Here is a 13,332-nt window from a genome sequence, read left to right as displayed (position 1 = left end):
GCCAATTTCATTTTTTTGATTTATTCAGAGGCATTTGACAAGTTGAGCTGTGAGGGGGTGAAGGGGCAGAAGCATGGTCGCAGGGAGGGGGGGTATCATGCTTAAACCAGAACACTTTTCCAAAAACTGACACCCAAACCCAGTCCCTCTTTCCCACACAAACATGATTTTCCACATTACACATCCAGGAAATGCTAACCGAACAAATCGTTATCAAATCAGCAGGCCAATGTAGCATCCGTAAAGACATAAAAAGGTAAGAAAGAAGACTGGCTTAGTATTTATTTTTAGTCTCAAACCAGAAACAAAGGCAGGTCCTTTTTTTAAACATTTGTTTGTTACTTATCGTCCAGTCATTGAATCCAAAAACTTCAAACCGGTGAATTTGACCTTTTTTTCACGAAAAACCCAGGCAAGAAAGTTCAATACATGGAAGCCACACCATCAAAAAGAAAAGCAGAAAGAAAAGCAAAATCTTGAGGATTTACAATCAATTAAGCTAGAAGAGTATTATATATATAAATATATATATAAACACTGGCAAAGGAAATATCTGATAACTTTTCCATTATTCGTTCAAATTCTAAAGAGTACATGATTTATTTATTTTCATTAATATCTGGGAAATCAGAAGGGAGACAGTGGGAGAATAACCCTAAATCTAACAAATAGAAGTTTGCCTCTAATTCAAATGTATCTAAAGAGGTAGATAAAAAAAAACGGGTGGAGAAAGGGAGGGGGAATAATAATCGTCACTTGTGCCCCTCGTGGACATCAGCGCGAGGTTGAACCGCGTGAGCACGCACGAGCCCATGCAGAGAAGTGTTCCTGGGGGGACTGAGGTATCGCAGCGAGCGCGTGGGCGCTAGGCGGGTGAGGGCGCGTGCCACCACAAACCCCCCTCAGCTGAGGTAGACAGCGTTCTACTGTGGAAGCATGGATACACACGAGCACTTTTACCACAATCAAAACATATTTACATTCTGCATGAAAAAAAAAAAAGGGATAAACTTGGTATAGTATTTCATTATCGTTTTTGTTTTTTTAACTAATCTTTCCCATCCCAATCAAGGTAAATTTAGTAAATTTTCTTGTGTGCATCTTGGATTTTTGTGATGAATAACAATTGAAACTTCTCTCACTTCAATCAAGATTACAGCTGCTGGTTAAACAAACGCAACCTTTAGTTAACGTAGTTTCTATAGCAAAATAAGCATCCATCAGTGTGACTCCCCTTACTTTCACCATGCAGTGAATGACACTAATGTAGACCGACTGCGGCTACTGGGGCCACCGCACATGGCCAAGCTCCCTCTATGAAAAAACCCTAGTCAGGCTGTGGACTGCACTTCAGCCTGTCACAAACCTGGGATGACTTCCAAATGGCACCCTATTTCCCATGTAGTGTACAACTTGGAGCACTATAAGGGAAATGGGGTGCCATTTGAGACTAGGATGATGTAATAAAGCAGGTAATGCCTAAGCAGGTAACAGAAATACAACCGAGAACAGACAGTGCTGCTCTAACATGTCCATTTCTATGGCGGCTACAGAGAGAGAACTCAGTGTTCAGGCCCCTCCATTTGTGTGCTACCCATTGCACTTCCAGGAAGGCAAAAGGAAAAATCATTGTGTGAAAAATGTAACGTACCGTCAACAATAAGAATGTCAGAATCCCAAAACTAAACGGCATTGCTGCAGTATGTACGGTTGGCATTATTCAGCATTACTCGAATATATTCGTTGTTTGTAGTTTTCATTAGATGGTGGATACACCTCAGGAAAACTGAGGCAATTTCTTCTCTCGATACTCCCGTCAGCAGCCAACAGTTTGGTGCCAACTCTGCCCTGGGCTCTATGTACAGAGACTTTATTAACAGGGCCACCGTCGACAGACACATTGTACACGTTGCCGCCGCCGGAGAGCGCTAGAGTTGAAGGCAAGGTCAGTTGGCAGCTGACCAAATTTTAAATTTTCTTAAAAAAATAAAAATGTTCAATAACTATTAGCTTTATAAAGTATACAAAATACCACAAAGCAAAATAAAAAAGAAAGGAATTTTTTTTTCATATATATAATTATTTTCTTTTTCTCTTCATCTTCTTGAGGTACTAGAGATCCTGAGGTAGTTCAGTACAATGCATATTAAATTGGTTTTCCTGGCCAACACCATTCAACACGTCCCTTAAGTGTTAATGACAGTGTTATCCTCGCCTCTAAATATATTTTATATATCTATAAAATGCATCCGAATTTATAAAATGCCACTATCAATAGCAGGACAGGGGTGCCCTGTTAGACCACCACCGGGGCCCCTGTCCAATCAAACACCAGAGTATTACCCCGAGCCCCTCCCCCTAACCTTTCTCCATCCTACAAGGACTCAGAGCAATGCCTTTTTCTTTCCAAAGATAACTCGGGAGAGAAAGTTTCAACCAACTAAACAAACACTTCATCCAGGGCAAAAACAAAAAGGTAAAATAAAAAGGTAAAAACAAAAGTCTAAATTAACAGCCGTCATCAACATGTGAGGTGGTTGAGTGTGTTACCACACCAGGGAGGTGACAGGAGGGAGTTCATTATTATTTCTTCTTTGTGTTTTCTAGTGTACCAAAAAAAATAAAACATTAAAACAAATAAGGAACCAATCAGGACCGAGGCGAGGGTGAGCAGGGGGTGAGGGTGTGTGACAACGTTGGAACCCTCAAGTACATTCTCACAGAGATGCAGACAGGTGTGGCGATGGGTTGGGGGGGGTGTATGGTCTCTTATCCACGCTGTGGTGTCGGTCAAGGATATCGTTGAGAAAGGGGGTAGTGTTGGTCAAGGAGCTCGTCGAGAAGGGGGGTGGGGGTAGTGTCGGTCAAGGATATCGTTGAGAAGGGGGGTGGGGGTAGTGTTGGTCAAGGCGCTCGTCGAGAAGGGGGGTGGGGGTAGTGTCGGTCAAGGATATCGTTGAGAAGGGGGGTGGGGGTAGTGTTGGTCAAGGAGCTTGTCGAGAAGGGGGGTGGGGGTAGTGTCGGTCAAGGATATCGTTGAGAAAGGGGGTAGTGTCGGTCAAGGAGATCGTCGAGAGGGGGTGGGGGGGGGTGGGCTAGTCAGTCGAGGAGATCGTCGAGGGGGGGGGGGGTGTAAGGTCAAGGTGGTCGTCGAAAGTGGGGGTGGGTGTGTAAGGTCGAGGAGGTCGTCGAGAGTGGGGGTGTACAGTTGGGTACCCGTGACCCTTAACCCCTGAGATGAGCGCATTGTCCCTGCCTGTGTTTCCCCTCCGGTCTCTGCTCTAGTCTGTCTTCGGGGGCGGTTCTGTCACTGGCCCCCCCCTGGGCCACCGTCTACTTCCGGGAGGGGCGGGGGAGGGGGGGTCCCTCCCCACGGGGAGGTCCCTCCCCGCGGGGTGAGGGTTTGGGCTGCTGTTGCCGTCTCACCTGGGACAATATCTCCTGGATCTTCCTCTGGGCCAGCTGGGGAGGGGTAAGAGGGCAGAGGTCAGGACATGTCATCTGACAATGACATGCACACATCCATTGCGTCTCAGGTGATGAGTAGAATTAAGAATTCATCAAGCAGCAAGGTTAACGACAGCTGCAACTGAAATAGCACCCCATTTCCTTTATTACAGAATGGCACCCTATTCCTTATTTACACAGGGTCCTGGTCAAAAGTAGTGCCCTATATAAGGAATAGGGTGCCCCTTCAGATGCAGCCATTGATTAATGCTACAAAGAAGTGAAGCAGTATGGTGGACAATTCTTACATAACAAGCAGACATTGTACACATTTTACACCCCCATTCACCCAACAGTCCACAACCTTACACTCAGCTTCATTCATAATGTGCCCATAGTATGAACCAGCCTTTTAGCTCACTAATCAGAGCTGACTGGGATGAATATGGACTCATTCTCTCTCCCCGTCAGATAGAAGACACCACCTTGCCCAGTGACAGAGGTGGAGGAACATCCTGTAATCATTGCTCCTCCCATCTGATCCCTTCAGAACCACATGAAGTGCAGAGGGGTAAATTTGGAATTGGGCAACAGTATTAGTACTGTAGTGAAATTATTTCAGACATACATCTTAATTAGTTTTACGCTCCTTTATTTTATTTCCTCATGCTTGTTTTTGATCTTCTTAATTTGTTATTGTTTTACTGTAAAGTGAGTTGCAATTTAATTGCACTTTAAAGTTTGATTAGTGTAACATACCTGGCTTGCATAGAAGTGTCCAGTGATTTTGACAATGACCTGGTCGTTCTCGTCAGGTGTCTGGTCTCTGGGGACCACCACCTCAGCACTTGTCAAGTTCTGCAACTCATTCACCTGAGGGGGGAGGGAGAGAGAAGGAAAGCAAGAAACAGAGCAAGCGAGAGAACGAGAGAGCAAGCGAGAGACAGGGAGGGAGAGAGAAATGAACAAATGAATAAGTATTTTCTTTTATGGCCAAAGTAATAAGTGGTGTTTTCAATTATTCTGCAGCAGAACTTCTACATTTTGCAACAGTAAAATGGCAGTGATCACACACACAGACAGGCCTCTGCGTACCGTTTTGCCTCCCTTGCCGATGACGCGTCCAGCGGCAAAAGACGGCACCTTGATGTGAGCCTCTAGCTTTACCTCCTCCTTCGGGCCAAAGAAGTTCTCCTCCTTTAGCTTCCCAAAGATACGACCCTGAGCCTGGAACAGAGCAAACATCCCACACTGGAGTCAGAGGAAATGACACAACCCTTGATTGAAGCTGCAGAAGCATCTTTATCGAACTCTAAATATCTGCTTTATTTGAGGTCATTTACTTGACAGGGACAATGGACATCAATCAACATTTCTGTAACTGTACCAGAATTAGCCAGCTAGCTAATTTTCAATTGTATAGACTACCGTGTTTTTGGGAAAAAGGACCAAAACAATTCTCTGGTGCGGTGGTGGGCATTGGACAGAAATAGCATGGCTGGAGAGCACGGTCCTGAGGGCTCCTACCTTGAACTGGGCCTCTGGTGGTCCAGCAATGATCACCATCCTCTGCTTGGTGTCCATACTTTCTGGAGGGGCTACCTGACGGGAGGAAAAGGACACGTGTTAACACATTTGCACACACATTTTACTTGCTCTAATTACTGCCCACTGCTTTACCCCATCAGGGACGCATCACAACAGCCTGAAGGAGGCGCCACCCAATCCCAATCTGAACCCTAACCCAACTTCCACTTCTGAGATGATTGATGGGTATAAGCAACAAGACAACCAAATTCATCTGAATGTTTGAAGCAAAAATTAAATACCTGGTTTGCATCTACGACACTGACTTCATCTGCACTGATCTGAAATGGAGAGGTGGGGGGGATGGGTGAAGGAGAACAAATAAGACGAGAAGCTACTTTAAGTTATTGAGTCGCAGCTCAAACCCTCCTGCGAGTTAAGTCCCTCACCTTGATGGAGGCTCCGGCATAGCGCGACAGCTGCTTGATGTGTTGACCCTGTTTTCCGATGATTGCTCCGACCGCCAGCGCCGGGATGAACAGATGGACTGTCTCCGACTCCGGCTGCCCCTGGCTCTGTGGAACAGTAGAGGACACAAGACAGTAATGAGATCCCAGTGAGACCACAACAGAGCAATTCTGACCGCAAGGAGACCACAATCAGGCCTGGCAAACCGCGATAGCAGCCCAAATGATAGTGACCAAGCAACAGATGCAGCGACACAGGAAGAAGGATCCACAGTGGTTCGCATCCCAAATGGAACCCTATTCCTTATTTAGTGCACTACTTTTGACTATAGCCCTATAAGTCCTGGTCAAAAGTAGTGCACTATACAGGGAATAGGGTGCCATTTGGGACACAACCAGGGAGACTGGAAGCAGAGCTGATGGGAAGTTTCCTAAGTGCTTTATTAACAAAGTTGTACCTCATATTTACCAGTCAAATCTAGGCCAATTCAAATCCCCTCAGTATCATATATAATCACAATAGCACTGCATAACCATGAAAGAACTGAACATACAGTAATGAAGAGGTTGAACACAACTAAACAAATCGCAACTTCCAATGTTGAGTGTGTCCCAATTATCTCTCCTTTCTCACCAAATGAGAACTTGTTCACTTCCTGTTATGGATTAGAAAGAATAAGACTGATATGGAAATTCCCTCCTGCCCATGACAATACCAATCCAATGCTTTTAAATTTGTGGGAAGTACTGATCGAGTTCAGGAGGAATGACAGATTATTGGGACGCACCCAGGGCATAAGAGAACCACCCCGCCTCTAGAAAGATGCGCAAATCTGTAGCATCCAGTGCCTAGTTCAGGTGAACACAGCATTCCCAGACGGTTCTCCGTTTCTCTGCAGCAACTGAGCACATTAACTAATCCACACAGTATATGGATGCACCACTCTGATAATCCTTTTCAGATGGAAGTCAGAGAATGGTTGGCTCTGCTCTGTCACTCCTCAGCACTTCCACAGACACTGTAGAACAGATTGTATTGAAGAAAACATGTAGCAAACTGTGTCCGCTCACTGCACATGGCTGGTGTTAGAGAAAAGTGGGTGAGATCTTTTAGATGAGGGGGCAGGAGGTATTAATATTATACATTTAGTGGCTCTGGTTGAAAGTAGTGCACTATATAGGGAATAAGGTGACATGTGGGACAGAGCTGCTGGAACTGCTGGTTTTAATCTAGAATCACAAGAGGATGTCATCCTTCTTTTAAGAGGATGTCATCAAATCCTTACACTTCAGTCATCCAAATCCTGGGACACATTCAGAAGCCTCCAGATGGGAACAAACGTTTTCAAGGAGGCGGTTCCAGATTAAACTGTTCAATAGACCGGTGTCCGCTTGAAAACATTTGCGCCCATTTGTAACCTTCTAAACACGCAAAGGTGTTCAATAGCTGCTCTTTTGTCAGAGGGCCCAACTAAACCCAGCAGACACTGGGGCCCTCTGGGACTAGGGGCCCCTTCCCAGCAGGTTTCAGAGTAATGAACGTGTTGTGCCCTCCCTAGAGGTCAAATGTTACTGCGAGCCCTACCTCGTTACCCTATCCGGCAGCGAGCAGCCAGAAGCCGTGCAAAGCACTGTGGGAAGGGAGACTTACAGAGACGGGCTGGCTGCTCGCCGACAGCACAGACGCCCAAAATGGCCCTTCACCCCCGAAGAAACTGCTCTATAGGAGAGAATAACACAAAACCAAGTCACTGTCGTGCCCCCAAATGGCTGCTCTAAGGAGAGAGGAACACAGACAGGGTCACTGAAAGATCCAAAATGGCTTCAGTCAGAGGTTGGTGTGTTTTAGGTTTCTTCTTGCAGAAATTTTCAGTAAGGAGGGGGCCATCTTTAAGCGTCACCAAGAGGCCCTGTGGAGTAGACCCAGGGAGGTAGGCGGGGTGGGGAAAGGTCCAGACACTCACCCCGAATGAGGAGTAGCCACCCTGGGCACCGGGAGGTGGGACGTTGTGTCCCATGGAGGGGCACATACCTGGAGCACCACCAGGGAACAAACCCAAAGCATTCAGGTTGAGTCCTGGAATCAGGTTAGACTGGAGCTGGGGACAGACAAAGAGAGAGAGAGAGAGAGAGAGAGATGGACAGAGGAAGAGAGATTTACTACCAGACAAAAGGAACTAGAACAAAAACCGATCTCAGGGAAACCACTCGAATACAATTAAAGGCTGAGGGACGGCACACGCAGGTAGTTAAACATCACGTTTCTATACCTTCACTGTCATTTCAGTGATAAGAAAAAAATCTCCCAGGTTGCGTTCCAAATGGTACCCTATATAGTGCACAAAAGTAGAACACTGTAGGGATACTACTCTGAATTCTTTGGTTCCACCAACACAGCGTGCCATGCCCAGCGTGTGAGAACAAGGACCTACATTCATAGCGGCCACGTCGTTCTCATACGACTCCCTGACCTTCTTCATGACTTCCTCCTCGGCGCGGGAGCAGGCCTCGATAGAACCCTTCACTGTGATGGTCCTCTCAGGGTTGTACAGGGTCAGGTCCTGGAGACTGAAGGAGAAGGACATCCATTACCACCTTGATCTCTAGTGAGTGTGTTGTTATTGTGATGGGAGACTGACCTTGTGTTCGTTATACCTTAGAGACATGAGGATTTTGTAATTGGTTTGTTAGTGGAATTATTTTAGAGGTGAATTTGACAAGACTAAAATGTACGTGTGTGGCATCCAGTCATTGTGATAACGTGATGACAATGGCTTGTGTGCATCAGTTAAGGGTGTACAATGGCGACCTGTCATTCAGGGCAGGTGGGTCACAGTGTCATAGTTTGCAAACAATGTAAAAAAATAAAAATATAAAATGATCCTTGAGTTAATAAATCTGCATACAAACATGGTCTCTTAAGGCAGCTCCAAAATGCCTAGCTCAATGCTTTCTGTGGTGGAGGGGCAGCCGCCGAAAATACAGTGCGTAGGAGTTGGTAATGTTCTCTCGTTGCTCTGTGATTGGCTCAGTGTTGTGTGACTCATGGGGATACTACGTCGCTGCAGAATCTACAGAATCAAGGCAATTCAAGCCCCCTTGGGTGCAGCCCTAGACTACATTAGAAGTGGCTATCCAAGAAGGCTCAAGGCCATTGGTCACAGATAAAATAACATCAAATCATGTTATATCTACCATGGCTTTGATTGAACTGATCATATCATACTTTCAAATCTTAGCTAGCCAAGCAGTCATCACCTTGTCATATGAAGAGAAGTTATAAAATCGGTGCTCATTGGCCATAAACATTACACAGCAAGTCTGAAATCCAACAATGAATGGTTTGGAAGGAATCAGTGGCTAACTGCCAGCGTCACAAACCAATCACTATTTTGCTTCCCTTGCCTGCTATGTCTAAGGATTTTTAAAAAATGTTCAAAACATTCACATGCAACACCATGGGCCAGAAAAGGTTGAATATATTAGCCATGCTGTCAATCCAGATTGACTTCTGCCGTGTTCAAAACTGGGAACTCAGAAATCTCAGACTTCGGTGTGTTCAAGACAACTGGGAACTCTTGTGGGGGGGGGGATACATTTTGAACGGTCATCGAACACAGAATTCCAAGTCGGAACTCGGGTCTCTTTCTAGAGGTCCGACTTTCCAACCTGAAGAACACTGAAATCATGATTCAACCCCCCCCACACACACGGACTGCTGCGCACAGCACAACGGTAATACTAAGAATGGTGTGTAGTAAGCTGTTAGTTGCCCATGTGTCTCACCCTAAGAATTTGGTCCCTCTCCCTCAGAACTTGCCTACACGGTTTTGACTTGGTGGTGCACATAGACTTGGCCAGTTTTACAGAAATGCCTTAGTTTACAATTGTAAAAGCTTTGTCTACTAACATACCCCCATTATTTATTATTTTCTGACTGTGTACAGGGAGAATATTGTAAGAACACCCCATGTTCTCAATTATGTCGCTGTCCATTTCAAAAGGTGCTGAACAAATAGGCATAGGCCTATTGTTGTCCTTAGCTTGCTCATAGTGTCATCAAAATTACAACTTTCCTCTTATCCACTCATCGTTCTCTAATGCCATACATTGTCCATCACAATTGTTATATAGGTCTCATTAGTATCTCATTTATTTTTGTCAATGTTGGAATTATACATTTCTTTGTGTATTATAAAAAGCTCATGTGCTTTACTAAATGAGGGGGGAATACTATAATGTTGTTGGGCCTGTAACCATGTTTGCCAGTGAGTTCAGTAATAGACCCATGTAATTCCAGTTGATATTGCGAGGGTTATTTGGTTTGTACAATCCGCTGTCTATAAAAGTGGATCCTTGTGATTGTATTGTCCTTTTGACCACATAGGCCTAATAAAATACTTAAAACAGTAAGCTAACCACCTCTAGTGAATTAAAGTTCAATTCAGCAAGACGGAGGCCTTATCTGAACGAACACTTGAATTTCTGTGTCCATTTTGAAAGTGCTGAAGGAAGATCTCCCTCTTCGCAGCTTGCTTGCACTTGCTTATAGCCTACTTAAAGTGTTAATGATAAGAATATTCATCATGAATTTACTGAACACAAATGTAATGTTTGTGTATGGTTCAAAAGTCAACTCATGTCAGCATTCGTTATTAAAGGAGCACAGTTTTATGGAGTTACATAACTCCACAAGGAGTCAGCAGAAACCATAATTATTTAAGCAAGTCTGCCATATCAGCTATGGTTATTTAAAAAAGGCAGTAAATGAGGCTGAATGAACTGCTTTGCTGCCAGACAAGGCTCCACTGATACCCAAGTGTAGTGATGTTAAGGATTCACTCCATAATGCTGAAAGGAAAGCTCTGCTGTTGGGACAGCTTCATGTAGGCCCTAACAGTTTGTGGGCACCGTTTGTCATGTTATAGTGCAATGAATGGATTGTTTAGTGTTGTGGATTCCCTTGCATGCATCAACAACCAAAGTTGGTCGAGTTTGCCGCACCAAGATTTACACGCTAAAATTCGCCATTATTTCAGTAGTCAGAAACTAGAAATTCTGATTTTGGGACGTGTGTGGTCATCTTACGGGGAGATGGTGATCTTGGTCTCTGTGTCCACTTCAATTTTTTTTAGGTTCCGTCCTTCCTTCCCGATCAGTCGGCCCACAAAGTTGTTGTGAGCCAGAATCTTCAGTGGAATCTCCTCGGTACTGTTGATAGAGAGGAGAGGCAGAGCGAGAGAAAGACAACAGGAGTCAATTGTTCAAGTTGAAGAATAATTTAAAGTGGAACTGACGTTTTAGCAACATGAAATCTTATTAAAATCTGATCATATACTTGGTTAACATTCTGACAAGTGAGCAAGTCGTCATTTTCACATTTTCATAAATTCATAGAATGTTTGGGAATGACAGAGCAAGGCATTTGTGAAAATTCCATAGCAATATAGAGGGAAAGCAGCCCTGCGGTTGGACAATTAATAGACACTGCAGTAAATAAAAACATCCGTCTTGTCCAGGACCGGAGTCTATGCAGACTAGTAGGCCATAGCCAATCCGAGCCACAGTAGGCCTATATGCAAATAAGCTTTTGCCACACGGTCCTGCCATCATTCACTTTAAAAACTGGACTGTGTGTTTACAGGCAGTAGCAACAGCATGACTTTAGAACACATTCGCCAAAAGCCACTGAATGGATTTCTTCAAATATCACGAGTCCTCTTACATTTTGGAACTTCACAGTCCTATTGGTCAAACAATAATGAAAAGGTAGGCTCTCTCCCTCAGAACAGAACAATTTTTCAAACTTTATTTTTAAAGCTGCCCAGAGAGGACATTTATGGGCAGAGGCAACTCATTGCACTCTGAGGCTCCAGTATACAAGACAGTACCTTTCCCAGCATTACTCCTGAACCTGTATAAGCGCACATTAGCAACACCTGATCTGGTGCTGTGATTGTGTGCATCCCTAACATGGGGAAGTAATCAGATATCTGGGCGCAGAACCATAAATAATTCTGTAAACCAAACCCAGTCTAATCTGGGACACCCAAGCCTCAACAAGCAGCCAGTTGAGTTCCTGAAAGCAGCTCCTGTATCTGGAGCTTCAGCTAAGATAAACCCCCAAACCAGGAAGTACTAGCGTAGTCAAAATGGCATAGAATGAAGGCAGTAGCTAGCACTCTCATGGAGTCCTCATCAAGCAGCTTGGACCTTGTAGCCAAAAACGTAGTCCTGGCATTAACCTTCCCCGTCCTTCTGCAGCTTCCCTGGCAATGCATGCAAATTGTCCCACGGTTTGACAACTGAATGGGAACTTGCCAGCTCTCCCATTTGATCGACGCTAATACATTTGATTGATCACTGCTAACTGGATAAGTCGTTCAGGGTCAGCATAGCTACTGTAGCTAGCAAAGTGATTCATATGTCTTACTAGTAACCCAATTGACACCTGCATCCCTTCCTGTAGTCACCGAAAAACAATACGAGGGGGGAAAAGTTGGTCACACACCCACTACGTATTTTTAGCTTGCTAAATAAATAATGAATGCAAAATTGCTGTATGGTGCAATCAATATCTTATAGTTGAGTAGCCAGCCGAGGCTACTGCACAAATGTGGCTGTAATATGTAGGTGTAAGGTGTTTTGTTGCAGGTTTAGATCTTTGCTTATTCATCTTCAAGCTATAAAAAACTGAAGCCAGACGGCAACATTTTAATAGCCTAGCTAGGACTGTGGCATGTGTCTATACACCTTACCTCTGCTACGTGCTATAAACGGGGACACACGAAAGCAGGGCAATTGAAGTTGAATTCACCGATGCGAGCGAATCAGGCTGTAATTTCATAAAGTATATGACTCAACTGTTTAATTTATACTCGCTTGTGTCCTATTGTCCTTTAGTAGTAATTTAAACTCCCATGTGAATCCTTTATCTTTCAAAGTTTCGACAACCAATATGAAATTGTTCTGGCACCTCGTCATGGACATTTAGCCTACAACACGTTTAAACATTTGTTCTGATAGAAGAATCGGTTAGTGCTCTGGCTGGCTCATGTGTGTCTGGGAAGAGGGGTGTGTGTGTGGCAACGCAATGCCCATTGGTGTACAGCAGGTTGGCAGTGCTTGCTGTGACTTGTAGTGCAGCGCAACGCTGGCGGTATGGTAGCGGGCCAAAATGAATTAACCAAAATCATTGCCGGTGTTGTGCCGAAGACCACCCCCCTGCCGAAATCCTCCACCCCCTTCTAATATCCTTCATTTTGTGGCTAGAGTCAAATACTTTCTGTGGAACACACAGTACTGGTCAACATGAGCTACCAAAATTATTCTGAAGTGTGCCAGGCCCTGCAGTCCCAACATAGAAGGGGGGGATTTCGTCAGGCAATAAAATGGCCTTGTCGAAATACCTCTCTAATTTCCTGGCTAGAGTCAAATACTTTGTAGCACAAAGAGTGAAATACTTTCTATATAACAAACTTCACGTCAGGACAGTCAACTGAAATGAATGTGTGTGTACCATTAAACATAGGGAGTAAAATGTAGGCAATCAAACATTTCAGAACAAGTCGAATAAAACATGAGATGAATTTTGGCAAAGAGATTTATTTCTAGACTGACACTTGAAACAAATAGCCAAACCGAAAACTGCAGACCTTACACCATGATCAAACCGACATAAGAAAATCTAATTAAACGCAGCCTAACGTGATCTGAAATCTCAACCAGCAAGCAAGTCGCAGCAATGAAGAATTGAGTGCGTGCCAATTCACGTGAAAGAGGGGGGGACAAATCTGTCACGGGGGAGATTTTCTGGACAACACCAGGCTGGATAGAAATGTGTCACGCCTTGGTTGACACGTGCGCTAGCCTATTACCCATGTAATGACTG

General features: G+C 44.5%; 1 protein-coding gene across 3 annotated transcripts in view; it reads right to left on the bottom strand.

Annotated features, from left to right (window-relative positions):
- The window catches only part of igf2bp3 (insulin-like growth factor 2 mRNA binding protein 3), a 43,767-nt gene continuing 30,435 nt past the window's right edge, over window positions 1–13,332 (bottom strand). For 2 of the 3 annotated variants that reach the window (XM_071368643.1, XM_071368641.1), the window contains exons 8-17: window positions 10,530–10,652; window positions 7,874–8,009; window positions 7,406–7,540; window positions 7,093–7,161; window positions 5,424–5,549; window positions 5,277–5,315; window positions 4,975–5,049; window positions 4,543–4,674; window positions 4,207–4,320; window positions 1–3,462 (exon numbers count right to left, since the gene is read on the bottom strand). In XM_071368643.1, coding sequence (XP_071224744.1) covers window positions 3,334–3,462; window positions 4,207–4,320; window positions 4,543–4,674; window positions 4,975–5,049; window positions 5,277–5,315; window positions 5,424–5,549; window positions 7,093–7,161; window positions 7,406–7,540; window positions 7,874–8,009; window positions 10,530–10,652 — 1,078 coding nt within the window. In that variant the 3' untranslated portion in view covers window positions 1–3,333. The remainder of the gene's footprint in view (window positions 3,463–4,206; window positions 4,321–4,542; window positions 4,675–4,974; window positions 5,050–5,276; window positions 5,316–5,423; window positions 5,550–7,092; window positions 7,162–7,405; window positions 7,541–7,873; window positions 8,010–10,529; window positions 10,653–13,332) is intronic. The other variant, XM_071368642.1, reaches the window with a different exon arrangement.

The sequence above is a fragment of the Salvelinus alpinus genome, chromosome 26 (genome assembly GCF_045679555.1).
Source record: "Salvelinus alpinus chromosome 26, SLU_Salpinus.1, whole genome shotgun sequence".
Taxonomy (NCBI): Eukaryota; Metazoa; Chordata; class Actinopteri; order Salmoniformes; family Salmonidae; genus Salvelinus; species Salvelinus alpinus.
The sequence above is the reverse complement of the archived record's forward strand: the minus strand, read 5'-3'. Positions and strand labels throughout refer to the sequence as shown.